General features: G+C 49.4%; 1 protein-coding gene and 1 long non-coding RNA gene across 4 annotated transcripts in view; one reads left to right on the top strand and one right to left on the bottom strand.

The window, feature by feature from the left end:
* Nucleotides 1-290: 290 nt before the first annotated feature.
* LOC140189250 (uncharacterized) lies at nucleotides 291-7,956 on the bottom strand. Its single transcript, XR_011883481.1, has 3 exons — nucleotides 7,869-7,956; nucleotides 2,651-2,899; nucleotides 291-357 (listed from the first exon to the last, which is right to left on the bottom strand). It is a non-coding gene; the product is annotated as an uncharacterized lncRNA (long non-coding RNA).
* A 378-nt stretch (nucleotides 7,957-8,334) lies between these two features.
* syvn1 (synovial apoptosis inhibitor 1, synoviolin) overlaps nucleotides 8,335-17,618 on the top strand; it is an 83,737-nt gene continuing 74,453 nt past the window's right edge. Inside the window, exons 1-2 of one of the 3 annotated variants that reach the window (XM_072245987.1) lie at nucleotides 8,335-8,433; nucleotides 10,447-10,789. In XM_072245987.1, the coding sequence (XP_072102088.1) occupies nucleotides 10,658-10,789 (132 nt within the window). In that variant the 5' untranslated portion in view covers nucleotides 8,335-8,433; nucleotides 10,447-10,657. Of the gene's footprint in view, nucleotides 8,434-8,496; nucleotides 8,684-10,446; nucleotides 10,790-17,618 lie in introns of those variants that run through there. The other 2 variants (XM_072245988.1, XM_072245989.1) reach the window with 2 other exon arrangements.

The following is a 17,618-nucleotide window of genomic DNA, read 5'->3' as shown; positions in this document are numbered from 1 at the left end:
CCTCTACCTTTTTTCTGGACATTTCTTGGTTTCAGTTGGGGGGGGGGGTGAACCAGGCTTTTTTTTGTTTATCTGTTATCAATGGAATTTGTGGCATCTGGTATGAGAGGTCCATGACTACATTTCAGACTGGTCTTCTGTTTCTCTCTACGCTTCCCTTCTTTCTTTGCTCCTGAAACATTTAAGGAAACGGCCGCGAGCAACAAGTTTGAGGCCCTATTGTTAACTTCCGAAGTATGTTTGGATGGCAAGAGCATCGGGATCCAACAGAACTTTATTAACAACCTTCTCCAAGTACCTTGTCTGCAATTCTACAGCAACTGTCCATCCACAGGAAGTCCTGAATCACCTCATCATCTGCAAGCAACAGCAGTTTGGTTAAAATGCACGCAGTTATCACCGACTAATTTATAAACACAAGAGATTCTGCAGGTGCTGGTAATCTTGAGGAATTTAGCAGGCCAGGCGGCATCTATGGAAAGGAAGAAACAGTCAACATTTCAGGCAGAGACTCTTTCTTCATCCGGACTGGGAAGGAAACGGGAAAAGGCTAGGACAAGGTGGGGGGAGAGGGGAAGCCAGGACAAGGTAGGGGGAGAGGGGAAGGGGGACAAGGTGACATCAGCTGAGGGGTGAAAATGGGTGAGTGGAGGAGGGGGGTGGTGCATGGAAAAGGCAAAGGACTGAAGGAAAAGGGATCTGATAGGAGAGGAGAATAGACCATGGGAGAAAGGGAGGAAGGAGAGGGGATGAGCAGATGAGAAGGTGTGAGTGGAAAACCAGAATGGGGAATAGAAGGAGAGGGGAGGTAAAGAAATTACCATAAGCTAGAGAAATCAGTGTTCATGCCATCAGGTTGGAGGCTACCCAGACAGAATGTAAGGTGTTGCTGCTCCAACCGGAGAATACCCTCAGTACAGATTTGGGGCAGATCATTAAACCCATTAGATGACTCACAGACGAATTAACTAACTCCCCAAGTGCAACACACTGAAGAGAGAAGTGTCAAAGCAAACACTGACGGGGGAGGCAATCCTGACTAAAATCCCAGCCCTGCAGCAATGAGATGCAGTTTCGGGTTGACTGAATTTCTGCCAAGGGCTGAACGATCACCGTTCATTTCGTACACACTGCCCAGCAGCCTGAACCATAAGGCACAGGAGCAGAATTATCGAGACCATCCTGCCATTCATCACAGCTGATTTACCTTCCCTCTCAACCCCATTTTCCTATCTTCTCCCCATAACCTTTGACACCCCTACTGATCAAGAACCTATCAACTTCTGCTTTAAGTAGACCCAAGGACTTGGCCTCCACAGCCACCCGTGGCAACGAATTCCACAGATTCCTCATCTCTTTTCTAAAGTGACATCCTAGACTCCTCCGTAACAGGACACATCTTCTCCACCTCCACCCTATCCAGACCTTTCAACTTTTCTTCTGAATTCCAGGCCCAGAGCCAGCAGACGCGCCTCAAATGTTAACCCTTTCATTCCTGGGATCATCCTCGCAACCCTTCTCTAGATCAGGGCTTTCCAACCTGGCATCCACGGAGCCGTCGGTTAAAGGTAGGCATCGAGGGCATTAGGAAGGCTGGTAACCCCTCCTCCGGATCCCCTCCAATGCCAGCACACCCTTTCTTAGCCCTGAAGCTCTCATCCAGAGATTCTGTGTTGTCTGTGGGTATTGCATACCCCCCGACGTCCCAAAAAAAAAACATGCAGGCTGGCACGTTGATTGGTGTGCAGGTGAAAGGTAGAATCGGGGGAGAGTATATGGCATTGTGTGGAGCAGAGATCACAGGAGAAATCGGATTCATCCTTGAGAAAGCACAGACTTGATGGGCTGAACAGTCTTGCTTAATGAAGGGAAAATTAAAATAAGACTCTGCCTTGTTAAAATGCTAAGCGAACACTTTAGTTACTAAAGCAACACACACCAAACGCTGGAGGAACTCAGCAGGCCAGGCAGCATCTACAGAAATAAATAAACAGTCAACTTTTCAAGCCACACACATCAAAGTTGCTGGTGAATGCAGCAGGCCAGGCAGCTTCTCTAGGAAGAGGTACAGTCGACGTTTCAGACTAAGGGTCTCGGCCTGAAACGTCGACTGTACCTCTTCCTAGAGATGCTGCCTGGCCTGTTGCATTCACCAGCAACTTTGATGTGTGTTGCTTGAATTTCCAGCATCTGCAGAATTCCTTGTGTTTGAACTTTTCAAGCCGAGACCTTTCCTTCAGGATTGGGAAGGAAGGGGGAAGGTGTCAGAATAAAAAGGTGGTGGGGTGGGGAAAGGGGAAGGGGACTGGCTGGAAGGTGATAGGGGAAGCCAGGCGGGTGGGAAAGGTCAAGGGCTGGAGAGGAAGGAATCTGAATGGACAGGAGAGTGGAGCATAGGAGAAAGGGAAGGGGAGAAAATGATAGGCAGGTGAGAAGAGGTAAGAGGTCAGAGTAGGGAATAGAGGAAGGGGGGGGAATTTGTTTACTAGTTTTCTTATCCCCCAATTAACTGCATTTCCAGCTCTAACTTTACAAAATGTCAACACTCTCTTTACGGTAACCTTTCATTACTGAAAAGGAAATAGTTTTTAAAAATGAATTAAGGACCAGAAAAAGTAATTCAGTAGGATGAGGAGTTTGCCAGACGTACCGAGCAGCTTCAGAAAGGCGTCCAGCTCTTGGTCTTTTATTACGAACGGAGGCTCTTTTGAATGTTTTGACATCTTGCTTACTTCCCCTTCGCCCCTCTCCTGCACCCTGGACTTCCGAGGCACCGGATCCCGGCCGTGACATGACAGTTTGGAAACACCGGGCTTCACCAGAACAGCGACCGAAGAGTGGTTCTCGGGGCGGGTCTGCTGGTGCCTCATGATGGTAGAGGGGGGCAGTCAGGGGAAGTCTGCGGTGAAAACAGAAAAAATTAAGCCACGCTGGCAGTTACGTCGGCCAGGCTCGCGCAGTGCTTTGCTGAGCCCACGGCCCTCATGTCAACAAACCCCTTCCCGTTCCCACACCGACCTGCCACGGCGAGGCGAAACACAAACCAGAAGAGCAGTCTACAGCCCAATCACATCCATGTGACCAATTATCCTACTGGTTGGTTGGTTGGTTGTTCGTCCATCGTTGACATTGATGAGGACCTCGACACAATTATGATGGTGTCGAGACTAGCGCGTGATTTGGATTTAAGTGAGGGAGAGTTGTGCAGCGTCAGCCTCACTCTCTCTTCCCAATTCCCATCTAGATCCAGTGGCAAGACAGAGTCTAGACGGCTGGAGGTGGGACTAGGCGCAGTGGATGACCAGGACGTCTTCTGTGTCTTGTCCTGCTCTACATGTTCCACGATGCTTGCAGAGACCACCTTCTTGACCATTGGACCTTCCATAGGTCTTGTCCGCTCAATCCGCCGGAGTCTGTCTTCACATGCTGGGATAGACAACTCCCTATCTCACCGAGGGTTTGAGACCCGTCAGCTACCCTCAACTGGTTTAGCCGGCTTGTCGAAGCCGTTGCCCGGGGTGTGGCCGCTATCGCATGCAAACAGCTACGGGGAGCCACAGGTGAGAGCTGAGTGCCAGGTGGGGACCAAAGGTGGACTAACCGCCCTGAAAAGGATGCGACATGTTCCCCCTCCTACTAACCCGTGTGTGTCTCTCTGGGACACTGCAGGAAACCGGAGCACCCAGCAGAGATGGTTATAAACTCCTCGCAGACAGTGGCAGGAATTGAACTCAGGTTACCAACGCTGTGATAGCGTTTGGCTCACTGTGACCCCGCTAAACATCGAACAATGAATGTATGGACATGAAATCTTCCTTCCAGGTGAGCACATCCCGTGCTCCTACCCCACTGCTACCAGTCCTCCCAAGTCTCTCTTCTTTTCCCACCTCCCCCACACAATCAGGCGACATTACCCCCACCCCCCCATCTCCTTCTTCCTGCTCTCCCCCCCCTCCATCAGTTACACATTCCCACAGCCTGCCCCGTTCTCACTTCTACCTTCCACCTCCAGGGGAGATGATTTAGTTCGGAGATGAGAAACTGTTTTTTCCCCAGAGAGTGGTGTGGAATTCTCCGCCCAGGGAAGCAGTTGGAGCTTCCTCACTAAATATATGCAAGATACAGTTAGATAGGTTTTTGCATAGTAAGGGAATTAAGGGTTATGGGGAAAAGGCAGGCAGATGTTTCCATCCAGGGGGTCAGTGTGGACATGGTGGAGGATTACAAGTACCTGGGGATAGGAATTGACAATAAACTGGACTGGTCTAAGAACACTGAGGCTGTCTACAAGAAGGGTCAGAGCCGTCTCTATTTCCTGAGGAGACTGAGGTCCTTTAACATCTGCCAGACGATGCTGAGGATGTTCTATGAGTCTGTGGTGGCCAGTGCTATCATGTTTGCTGTTGTGTGCTGGGGCAGCAGGCTGAGGGTAGCAGACACCAACAGAAAAAACAAACTCATTCGTAAGGCCAGTGATGTTGTGGGGATGGAACTGGACTCTCTGACGGTGGTGTCTGAAAAGTGGATGCTGTCCAAGTTGCATGCCATCTTGGACAATGTCTCCCATCCACTACATATGTACTGGTTGGGCACAGGAGTACACTCATTCCACCGAGATGCAACACAGAGCATCATAAGAAGGCATTCCTGCCTGTGGCCATCAAACTTTACAACTCCTCCCTTGGAGGGTCAGACACCCTGAGCCAATAGGCTGGTCCTGGACTTATTTCCTGGCATAATTTACATATTACTATTTAATTATTTATGGTTTTATTACTATTTAGTTATTTATGGTGCAACTGTATCAAAAACCAATTTCCCTCGGGATCAATAAAGTATGACTTTGCCTTTGTGTTGTTTCCTGTAGCACCATGGTCCTGGAGGAATGCTGGTTCATTTTTACTGCGTACTGTAACAGCAGTTTATGGTCAAAATGACAATAAAAGTGACTTGACGTGAGATGGAGTTGAGTTTACAGACAGACCAGCCATGATCTTATTGAATGGCGGGGCAGGCTCGATGGGACGGATGGCCGACTCCTGCTTCTGTTTCTTATCCCTCGACCTCGTGGCACTGCCAATCTCTCACTTACTAACCCGCCTGTGCGTCTCTGGAAGGTGGGAGGAAAGGGAAGCTGTGCGGTCACGTGAAGGACGTCCAAACTTTTTACAGCCCGTGGCGGGAATTGAACCTGGGGTCACTGGCACTACAGTAGCGTTTTGTTAACCGCTACAATGATTAGTAAATTCAAGCCCATCGAGCCTGTTGCACCATTCACTCATAACTGAACCCAATTTTCCTGCCCTCCCCCATAACCTTTGACACCATTACTAATCAAGGACCTATCAACCTCCGCTTTAAATATACCCAACGACTTTACTTCTGCAGCAATGAATTCCAGAAATTCACCAGCCTCTGGCCAAAGGGATTTCTCCTCATCTCTTGACCATTCCTTCTCCCCGCAGCTGTTCCTCAACCCACCGTGTTCTAACAGCAGGTTTCTTCTTTTGGCACTTATTTTAACCTCAACAGTTCGAAATTCCTTACGAAGCTCTCTTGGACGCTATTTCTCCACCCACGTTAAACCCTGTCTGCATCACCTGTTGTATCAAGGTGTGGAAACTGTAACAAAAAAAAGTGAATCAGCGTAGCAGTTAACGAAATACTACTGCAGCGCCAGTGACCCCAGGTTCAATTCCTGCCACGGGCTGTAAGAAGTTTGCACGTTCTTCACATGACCACACAGCTTCCCTTTCTTCCCACATTCCAGAGACGCACAGGCGGGTTAGTAAGTTAATTGGTCACGTGGGTGCGGACTTGTTGGGCAGGAAGGACCTGTTACAGTGCTAGGTGGATACATACGTAAACGGAAAGAGTGTTGGTGTATTAACGAGCAGGTATCAATGCAGCACAATCACAGTACCAGATTATTGGAGTTCTACATGGCAAGTCGCACGATCGGTACTCAGCTGTCAACGGGTTGGCAGCTGGTGCAAACACAATATTCCTGGTGTTTTTGTTTGGGTGGGAGAGGGTGTTGGAATATAAATAGAAGGAAGAGGTACACTTCCCAGCCTCTACTCAGGGAGCAGGCTGTCATGCCCACAGTCGGCACCAGAAGCACGGAGACACTTGTGGGCTGCCCCAGGTGCCGTCCAGCTTCGCTCGGCAATTCCAGCTGATTTGATTCGTCGCTCTGCATGCTCCGACGTACACGTGACAAGTAAAGCTGGCCTTCAGACTAAGGGTACAAGGGAAGAGGAAAGCCGCTGGGAATCAATGCCTCGGCAAAAGAGCAGAAGCCTCAAAGGATAGCAGGCCAAATTAAACTCGTGTGGAAAGACAAAGGGCACATTTGAAATGTTAACTACAACTGAAAGTCGAGCATCCTAATCAAATGAAGGAAGGATTTGCTACGTAGACAGCCAAAGAAACAGGAAATGAACTTACAGAAGTATCAAAATTTTGGGGACAGTTGCAACAAAAGAGTTTTGTCCATTTTGAAATGTTTCATAAACTAGGATAACTCCCAAGCTGGGGAGGAGCAGAGTTGGGCATGGAGCAAAGAACCTTGTCCCATAAAATCCCAGAGCTGTGAAAACGACAGCAAAAGCTCCAAAGACCTCATCCCTAGGACAGGAAGCACCTTGGCCATGGTCGTGTGGCCCACAGCCCAATCAACGTTCCATCATCCAGGACCACCACTAGACTGGCCCAGGAGAGAGGACACAGGCAAGTTATCATCAGCAACCTGTAGGGGGTGACGGGCTTAACTAAACTAATTTGCGTGTGAGAATACATGTGAAATAAAGTGTTCTGGCTAATGAAAGGGCATTAAAGACCATAAAGATGAATATTTTCTGCTATTATTTCAAAAGCTTCATTGTTTCATCCAAATAAAGTGATCGTCATATTGCAAAGGCAGACAGGAGCCTCAGCACTGAAATAATCTCAAAAAATTATTTAGTGTAATTGGTTTTAAATCAACACCCAGTGATACTGTAAATCTTGACAGCCAGTATGAACTCTTTCTTGAGTAGTACGGATGTCAAAGATTACAGGGAGAAGACAAGAGAATGGGGTTGATACGGTTAATAAATCAGCCATGGTGGAATGGCAGAGCAGACTTGATGGGCCAAATGCCCCAATTCTGCTCCTATATCTTACAGTCTTATTTGCCTAGAATGATTTAACCTGGAGGACATCAGCAGGTTAGGTCGCATCTGTGAGGGACAAAGAATCATTGTCCTTTTTTCCGTAAACTTATAATTAAAGATTGTGTAAATCAGCTAGGGCCATCCAACCCCAAGTTACTCAAATCCCAGCCCAAGCGAAAGCAGTTAATTTCACTGCTCAGCCGGTATTGGAACTGGGCTTCCCTCAATGTACCCACCCCAACGTCCCTCCAACCCTCACCGGCTCGTGAAGGCGACACAGAGACCTCCCGAGGGACAGTTAAGGATGGGTTACAAACGTTGGCACTGCCAACATCAACAAGGTACAGTTACTGTCAGTATACATATACAATACACATCCTGAAATTCAAATCCAGATAGAATTAAAGGGAAAAAAAAGATCCAGCCAGGCACCCCAAGCTAGAATTAGGTAATGTTAGTTGCTTAGTTAGATCAGGCATGTCAGTAGAGGAAAAACTAATCAGGAGTTTCTACCTAACTTTTATCCCCCCCGGAAATGAGATAGACTTGCCAGGTATACCACCTGCCGACCCCCTCAAGGGAGTCCAGCCCCTCTCTGCCTCCCACTACCTAACAAACTGAGCCCTCCCTTGCCCTGAGGATTGCCCAGCCACCCCCCAGCAGGCCGAGGCCGACCCTGCCGCCGCCATCATCACCTGGCCGTCCGCTCACCTGAGAGGAGGCACATCGCCACACCTGTCGGCGCCCGCGCAGCCCGCCCCGCTTTATCATTGGCTGGCCGACATGCGCACGTCAGCGGCGCCGCGCCCAATCGCCGTGCGGCTCCCCCCCCCCCTCCCCCAAGCCGCGCGTGCCGGCGTCGTTTCCAAGGAACAACCCCCGGCTGTCAATTGCCGATCTGTGGAAATGAGGCTTTCAAAATAATTTCAGTGATTTTTTTTTTTAAATTTGTGTGTGTGATGCCTTAACCAGGCTGCCGAGAATGTCTTATTTTAATTGTCGACGCGCGTTGAAGTCCCCACCGATGATTATTACCACACGCCGGGTTCTGATTGGGTATGACCCACGTGGGGCTGCGGTAGCTCCTGCGTCTTGATTGGCCGAGACCCGCCGGGTGCGCTGTCTTTTGATTGGGCGAAAATGGTCCGGCCATAATGGCAGCGCGGCCAATGGGAAGAGGCCACGGACTCGGTGCTCGGAGGGAGCCGTGGCGCAAAGTTGGAGGGGAAGTGGGACCGAGTGGGCGAGGAAACGGCGACCGGGTGGGTGTCCGCAGGTAAAAGCGTCTGCCTCCGGGGCGAGGCCTGCGCTCCGAGTGGGTGGTGGGTCATCGACGGGAGTGGGGACCGTTTGTCCAGGCGTTGGGAGGCGAAGAGGGCGGATTCCGAGGGAGGAAAACAACTAAAAAAATCCCCCTGACGTCGAAGGAGAAGGGGGGAAGCAGAAAAGGGTCGGACAACGCTGGGCCGGAAGTGAGGTGTCTGGGGGTATTTCTTGCCTGTGCTGCGGCTGGGGCAGTCGGTCAGGTGAGGTGAGGCCCGGGCGTGAGGGACTGGGGTCGGGGAGGGGTGGGGGGGGGGTCCTTGGCCGCTGGGTGTGGGGAGGGGTGGACGGAGAGGGTTATATGGCCGATTGGGATTAGAGATGCGCAGAGAGTGGGAGTTGGGGGGTGGGGTCCCTTCGAATAACAATCCCATCTCCTAGTTCCCTGAACAACATTTCTTCGCTGTGTGTTAATTTATGCTTGTAAGTGCACTGCACATTTTTAATATTCCTGGCACTTAGACCGGAGAGATGCGTGGCTGCGACTATAGATGTTAACTTGGTAGTTCAGACCCCTCCTTTACCGTTCAGCTGATGTAATATCCATAGATCTGCCTGCTCCGCTGAATTGGTCCGGTTTCGTGTGCCGCTCCGGACCAGAGTTAGCCGTACAAACACCGACATACAGTACGTTATGAAATATTTTGTGTTGCAGTGGTAGTAGGTAAATAACGTTATAGATCCCAAAGTTACAGTGTCACAGTAGCATTGCAAGTGTGCAAATGCATGAAATATGCTCTAAGTTACAACAAGACACAATAAAATTACGTAAGCAGTGCGAAAGGACATCAGAAATATTGAGGTGGTGGTTCGTGGGTTCTGAAATCTGATAGCAGACGGGAGCAAGCTGTTCCAAAAACGTTGAGTGTGATTTCTCACAATGCAATCTCCATTGAATACTGTATAATTTCCACCTGCTTTGCCCATTTAAATATCGTTACTGGTTCTGCCCCCATTCCCATCTGCCGAGGACAGCTCTAGGCATATCACACCTGGTCTTTGCTTAGTGTGTACTTTCAGAATCGGGTTTAATATCACCGAACATATTGCGTGAAATTTGTTAACTTTGCGGCAGCAGTACAACGCAATACTTGATAAGTATAGATTAAAAACTGAATTGTAGTACCTATATATAACTATAACACCAGAACTCCAAAGAAGTGTAGAAGAAACAGAAATGTGGTTTCTTAAAAGAATGCTGAAAATTTCATATAGAGATAGGGTAACTAATGAGACAGTACTCCAACATGCCGATATAAAAAGATCTTTAATGAGAACATTAAATGAGAGGAAACTCAGATTCCTGGGCCATGTCATCAGAAAGGGAGAAATAGAATGCCTTACATTACAAGGCTGTATGCCTGGGAAATGCGGTAGAGGAAGGCAAAGAAGAAAATGTGTGGACACTGTGAAGGAATGAACAGATATAAGTGTGTGAGATATCATTGATTGTTCGATGTGGATTGCCATGATCGCCCCAGTGTGTAATGTGCAAGGCACATGCAGAAGATATATATTAAAGAGTTAAATAAATAGTGCAAAAACAGGAATTTAAAAAAAAATTAATGAGGTCCTCATGGTTTTACTGTCCATTCAGAAATCGGATGGCAGAGAGGAAGAAGCTGTTCCTGAATCATTGAGTGTGTGCCTTCAGGCTCCTGTACCTCCTCCCTGATGGTAGCAATGAGGAGAGGGCATGTCCTGGGTGATGGAGGTCCTTAATGACGGACGCCGCCTTTCTGAGACACCGCTCCTTGAAGATGTCCTGGATACTATGGAGGCCAGTACCCATGATGGAGCTGACTGAGTTTACAACTCTCTGCAGCTTACTTCGACCCTGTACAGTAGACCCCACCCCCCGATAGCAGACCATGATACAGCCAGCCAGAATGCTCTCCACGTTACACCTGTAGAAATTTTCATCTTTCTGGTGTGCATAATCTCTCTCTGTATCTCTCTTTTACAGTTCTGTTACCCCAGCTGAGGAGGCTCAGTGAGCCAGGACTGCCCTGTGGTGGGGGCTCGCCTAGGAACCCCCCCCCCCACCGAGACGGGCAGTGGACGGCCGTGAACGCGCCGGTTTAATTTCTGCTGCGGTCCGGTTCTGGGGGCTGGAGTTCCCCCCCCCCCCCCCCCGGCGATCTCCCAGCAAGCTGTTTCCTGCGGCAAGGAACGAGATGGTGCGATCGATGTTGGCCACAGCCACCAGCCTGGTGCTCACCACCACGGTGATCACCCACGCCTACTACCTGAAGCGTCAGTTCTACCCCACGGTGGTGTATCTCACCAAGTCCAGCCCCAGTATGGCGGTGAGTATTGGGGGATGCGAGCGGGGGCGGGCATTTACTGGAGTTATCGTCTAATTCTGGAGCTCTTCATCAAGGTGCTACTGTGTAAAACGCACGGCATAAAAGATGCAGTGTTGTAACTGGAAAAACGAAAAAGCTAGCCTTTCACAGACTTGATGGCCGGCATTTGTTTGATCAGAGTTTTGCACTGCGCTAACATGAATACCTGGCAAACAAGTTGCATCCGAAATCTTGTGACGTTGGCCGGCTGTTATCACTGTTGGTGAGGAGTAAACATTGCACAACTTTTCCTGCTCTCGAATGACGTGCAAGATTAGGGGTGCAGCAGACAAAGAGGAAGACTTGTCACAGCTTGCAGTGGGATCTGGAGCAGCTGGAACGATGGGCTGACAAAGGCAGATGGAATTTAACGTGGGCAAGTGCGAGGTGTTACGCAGTAGGGCACTGAGGAGTGAGGGGAAATGCAGGTCCGTAATTCCTTGAAACTGGTATCACCACAGGGAGGTAGGGTTGTAAAGAAAGCTTTCGGGACATTAGCCTTCGTAAATCAAAGTATCGGATACAGGAAAATCTGCAGATGCTGGAAATCTGAGCAACACACACAAAATGCTGGAGGAACTCAGCAGGCCGAGCAGCATCTGTGGGAAAGAGTAAACTGTTGACGCTTCAGGATGAGCTGTCTCAACCTGAAAGTCCTTTCCCCAGATGCTGCCTGGCCTGCTGAGTTCCTTCAGCATCTTTGTGTGCGTTTATTGAGTTGGGGTGTTAACGCTGAATTTGTACAAGACGTTGGTGAGGCCTCCTTAGGAGTATTGCATGCAGTTCTGGTCACCTACATACGAGAAAGATGTCAATCAGGCTGAAAGAGTGCAGAGAAACTTTACCCCGGGTCCTCCAGAACCGGCAACATCCTTGTAAAGGTTGAGTAGGTGGCTTTTATTCCCTGCACTGTAGGAGAACGAGGGGCGATTTGACAGAGGGGTACAACATTATGAGGGGTACAGATAGGGAGGGAACGTTGAACGTCGACTCAGACCATCAGAGGCCTGTGTCGGGCATTTTCATGCATTACAAGGCGCAGATTGGAAGTCTGTGTGGGGCGCCAATCCTTGCACAGACTAGAGCAATGTGTGGTTAAGTGCCTTGCTCAAGGGCACAAACATGCCACCACAGCTGAGGCTCGAACTAGCGACCTTCAGGTCACTAGACGAACACCTTAACCACTTGGCCACGTGCCCAACACAGATAGGGTAAAATGCAAGCAGACCTTTTCCACTGAGGTTGGATAGGACTGCAACCAGAGGTCATGAGTTAAGGATGAAAGGTGAAAAGTTGAAGGGGAACATCTTCACTCAGAGGGTGGTGTGAGTGTGGAACGAGTCGCCAGCAGAAGTGGTGGATGCAGGCTCGATTTCAGCACTTAAGAGAAATTTGGATAAGCGTACAGAGAGGCAGAGTATGGAGGGCTGTGTTCCGGGTGTGGGTCGATAACACTAGGGAGATTAACAGTTCAGCGTGCAATGAACAGGCCAAACAACTTGTTTCAGTGCAGTGGTGCTCGATGGCTCTTGTATTGGATTTCAAAGGTTCAATTTAACCTCAGAAATGTATACAATATACATCCTGAAATGCTTTTTCTTCGCAAGCATCCACGAAAGCAGAGAAGTGCCCCCAAAGAATGAAGGACAGATAAATGTTAGAACCCCAAAGTCCTGCCCCAGCTCCCCCTCCCACGTGTAAATGGCAGTGAGCAATGATCCCCCCTCCCCCACCGGGCGGGGGGGGGGTTAAAAAAAGTATCGGCACCTGCCACCAAGCATTCAAGCGTGAGCAGATAAATAGCAAAGACACAGACTTTGCGTTTCACCTGGTATTCGACGTAATGCAGGTTCTCTCTCCCCCCAATAACGGAGGGAGAGGTGGCTCCATTTTCCCAGTGAGCTTTTTTTGTTTCGAGCTCTGTGCCTGGAGATCGCAAAGATCCCCAGCCACACGGTTGCGGATAACCCAACTCTTTCTCTCCCCCCCCCCCCCCCCAATGACACACGGGTCTCCTGTTGTGACACTGATCCTCGAGCTGCCCCTCTCCAGACCCCGAGATCTTCGGCTTCCGAATCTGAGCCGGACTGTTAGGCCGAGCCGAACAACAATGTCCGATTGTGAAACCCCAAGAGCGGGTCCAGTTCCTGCAAAGAACCGTTGCCAGTGTGTGACTCCAGGTCAGGGTCTTCAAAAGAACCCTGAAAGGGAAAAATAGAGATATTAAATAGTCATAGTCATACTTTATTGATCCCCAGGGGAAATTGGTTTTCATTACAGTTCCACCATAAATAATTAAATAGTAATAAAACCATAAATAGTTAAATAGTAATATGTAAATTATGCCAGGAAATAAGTCCAGGACCAGCCTATTGGCTCAGGGTGTCTGACCCTCCAAGGGAGGAGTTGTAAAGTTTGATGGCCACAGGCAGGAATGACTTCCTATGACGCTCTGTGTTGCATCTCGGTGGAATGAGTCTCTGGCTGAATGTACTCCTGTGCCCACCCAGTACATTATGTAGTGGATGGGAGACATTGTCCAAGATGGCATGCAACTTGGACAGCATCCTCTTTTCAGACACCACCGTCAGAGAGTCCAGTTCCACCCCCACAGCATCACTGGCCTTACAGATGAGTTTGTTGATTCTGTTGGTGTCTGCTACCCTCAGCCTGCTGCCCCAGCACACAACAGCGAACATGATCGCACTGGCCACCACAGACTTAAAGATGGAAGTAGAGCTGATTACAAAGATGCAAACAAAGGAGTTGCCATTAGGAGCCATTAACCCTCCTAAGCTCCATCACAGAATCCAATAACGGCCTGGTTTAGCCAGTGATCTGAAGTAAATCTTTCAGTGGGGCATATCTTTCCGCACCCCACGCCCCCCCAGTGCTGAGCTGGCTGTCGGCTGTGTATTTGTTTGCACTTGGGCTGATGTTTTGAATGTTCCCAAGCCTTCTCATTTACGAGCAACACGCACACAAAATGCTGGAGGAACCCGGCAGGCCGGGCAGCATCTGTGCCTCCTGGCACTTATCCTCGCGAGCGGAGCAATTCCCACACCTGCCCCCTCCGCCGACTCCCTCATTTGGGGCCCCAAACGGTCCTTCCAGGTGAGGCGGCACTTCACCTGTGAGCCTGTCAGGGTGGGGGCGGGGGGTGGGGGGGTCAGTTACTGCAGCGGTCCCCAACCACCGGGACACAAAGCATGCGCTACTGGGCCGCGAGGAAGCTATACGATTTGGCGATATGAGTCAGCTGCACCTTTCCTCATTCCCTGTCACGGCCACTGATCAGCCATTACGCACGTGAGGTCATTACCCGCGCGTCATCCATGTCAGCGCGGGAAGAAGATCAATTCCTCGAGCTTGCAAATGACAGCGGGCTGGGAAGTACATTTGACATAACATCTCTGCTGGCATTCTGGATCAAAGTCAAGGCTAAATTTCCTGAGATAGCCAGGAAAGCACTGAAAACGTTGCTTCCATTTCCAACATATCTCTGCAATGAATGCAACGGAAACTAAACTGCGGAACAGACTGGACTTAAGGAACCCTGTTCGAGTATCGCTGTCTCCCATCACTCTTCCATAGGACCGTGTTGTTGCAGGAAAACAAGCCCAGGGCTCCCACTGATTCAGTGATATTGGTGTGTTGCAATGATTTTATATGTTCATATGGGAAAAACGTGCTGCGTGTTTAATATACAAACGTTACTTAAAATGTTATGATGCTATTGACTTATATAACCATATAACAATTACAGCACGGAAACAGGCCGTCTCTGCCCTTCTAGTCAGTGCCGAATGCTACTCTCACCTAGTCCCTCCGACCTGCACTCAGCCCATGACCCTCCATTTCTTTCCTGTCCATATACCTATCCAATTTTTCTTTGAATGTTAGTATGGAATCTGCCTCTACCACTTCTACTGGAAGTTCATTCAACACTTACTTCAAGCTCCCCTGTCCTCCCCTTATAATTGACTTATCACTATATTCATGCAAGGAAAATATGCTCTGTGTGTTTAATATTAAATTCGTTAGATAAACCCTTTTAGAAACGAAATTGTGTGTTAGCCACTTATCACCAATATTTCTGTCGTGATTAACACCCCCCCCCGAACAGAATTGCCAAAAACGATTTGTAGAAAAAAATCGTACACGCATGTCAAATCACGCATGCACACTGGTACCCGCGCAAGGCTTCATGGTCATCGTAGTCTTTCTCGGGGTAAACCCAGCGTATTTGACTGCTACTCTTGTCCGTTGGCAACCCTACCGCCACCCCCCACCCCCCCGCCCCCGGTCGGCCGGTCCACAAGAATATTGTCAATATGAAACCGGTCCGCAGTGTGAAAAAGGTTGGGGACCCCTGAGTTACTGCATTCGGTGCTCTGGGTGTGGCCTCCTGTACACCATACCGGTGAGACCCAACGTAGATTGGGAGTCCATTTCGCCAAGTATCTACCCTCTGTCCACCAGAAAAAGTGGGATCTCCCAGTGGCCACCTATTTTAATTCCACCTCCCATTTCCATATGTCCATCCATGGCTGCCTCCACTGTCGTGATGAGGCCACACTCAGCTTGGAGGAACAACACCTTGTGTTCTGTCTGGGTAGCCACCAACCTGATGGCATGAACATCGATTTCTCAAACTTAGGGTAATTCCCCCCCTCCCCGCTTCACTATTGCCCTCTGATGCTGCATTGTACAAGTGTCCAACAGTTGCACGGCGGTTTTTCTGGAAGGAACATTTCAGATAAACCTTGACCTGTTCGTGACTCTTGAGGCCGACAGAGGGTCTGTTTTCGTGCTGGTCCTTGCCAAGAATGTTTGGCCTGGCAGGGCCCAGCAATCAGTTGTGCTGATGTATCAGTCTGCAGCTCTTGCTGGCTCGGGAAGACGTAGAGAGCGCGGCTGATGTGCTCAGACGAGGCTCGTGTGTGACATCGGAACCTCATTTTCCTTAAGAATCAAGATCAACAAGACGTAGGGGGTCAGAATTAGGCCATTCAGCCCATCGAATCTGCTCTGCTGTTCCATCATGGCTGATTTATTATCCCTCTCAACCCCATCCTCCTGCCTTCTCCCCGGACTATTCAAGAGCCTGTCAACCTCCGCTTTAAATGTACCCGATGACTTGGCCTCCACAGCCGTCTGTGGCCACGAATTCCACAGATTCACCACACTCTGGCTGAAGAAATTTCTCCTCATCTGTCCTAAAGGGACTTGTATGCAGAGGCTGTGCCCTCTGGTCCTAGACTACCCCCTCCCCCCCCCCCCACTCTCAAACAGTTTTTCCACCTCCCCTCTCTCCAGACCTTTCAATATTTGATAGGTTTCAGTGAGATTCCCCTCATCCCTCTAAACTCCAGACCCAGGGCCATCAAAAACTCCTGGTATTAAGTTGTCATTCCTGGGATCGTTCGGGTAAACCTGCTCTGTACATGTCCGTTCTAAATGCGATTCCTTCTGATCAGAGGCTGTGCCCTCTGGCTCGGTGTAGGAGGAGTCCATCGCGTTTTTTTCCGGGAAGCTGCAAGCGGTGCTGTGTGTTGCTGGTGTAGCAATCTTAAAGCTCTGGGGTGGTGAGTTCAATTCTCGCCTCCTGCCTTCTGCGGAGCTAAAATTCGGTTCGTTGATTAAAAATCTGTGAAGCTGGGCAGGAACCTGGCGGTTAGAGGGAGGTTGCTGTTCTTCAACCATCAGGCTCCTGAACCCGGAGCGGATAACTGCACTCTCCTCGACACTGATTCCTCAAACGATGGTATCGCTTTCAAGGGCTCTGCCTTCATATTCTGAGTATTATTCAATAATTTATTTGAGGAATTCATTTTCTTTTGCATATTGATTATACATAAATGACTTCCTAGCATGTCACACTAGACAGTCGGCCGTTCTTGTCTGGTGCGTGGTGTCAGGATTAATCTCCTTTCAGATTAACCGGGTCACGATATGAACGTTCCTGACTCGACCCTTTTATTGTTCAGGAGGCCGAGTGGCTAGCTCGACGCTCAACCTGGCACGGATGGAAAGCGTGCTCGGGGGTTGGCGGGATGGCCCCGACTTGGATTCGAACTCGGGAGCCTTTGCTCTGAAGTCCGGCGCTGATGTCACTGCGCCACTGGCCGGCACATAAAAGACTGACAAACAGTTTTACATAAGTTCTTTCATATTCCTTTATTTTCCTCCAAATGCCCGCAAGAAAATGCGTCTCTTGTACAAGATGACATGTACGCACTTTGATAATAAATTTTCTTTGATTTCAAAGCTTTATTGCCCCGAAACGTTCGCCGCTGTTTCCCTCACCACAGGTGCCGCCCACCTGCTAGGTATCGTCAGCATTTCTTGTTTGTTTTTAAATTTTGGACTTTCGCCGTCTCAAGTTTTATTTCCTCTTCTATTCTCAAGGGTGTCTCTTGCGCCTCGCATTTCTCTGCAGTCCTTGGCCCAAATAGCGGCCTCTCCTGTAGGCCGGGGGGATGCTGCTGTTCGCCAGTGCTGCTTGCATTGTGCAGTCTGTTTCTATTCCTTTCAGCGACGCGGTCAGGAGGAGCTCAGTGGATCAGTATTATCAGTAAATGAGTACTAAATCAATACTGGTGATACAGCATGGAATAGGCCCTCCTGCTCCTTTAAGCCGGCCCAGCAACCCCCCCCCCCCACTGGATTTACCCCTAGCTTAATCATAGAACAATTTACAGTAACCAAAACCAACCAGTACGGTCCTTGGACTGCGGTAGGAGACCGGAACACCCAGAGGAAACCCACGTGGTCACAGCGAGAACGT

The sequence above is a fragment of the Mobula birostris genome, chromosome 28, assembly GCF_030028105.1.
Source record: "Mobula birostris isolate sMobBir1 chromosome 28, sMobBir1.hap1, whole genome shotgun sequence".
Taxonomy (NCBI): domain Eukaryota; kingdom Metazoa; phylum Chordata; class Chondrichthyes; order Myliobatiformes; family Myliobatidae; genus Mobula; species Mobula birostris.
The sequence above is the reverse complement of the archived record's forward strand: the minus strand, read 5'-3'. Positions and strand labels throughout refer to the sequence as shown.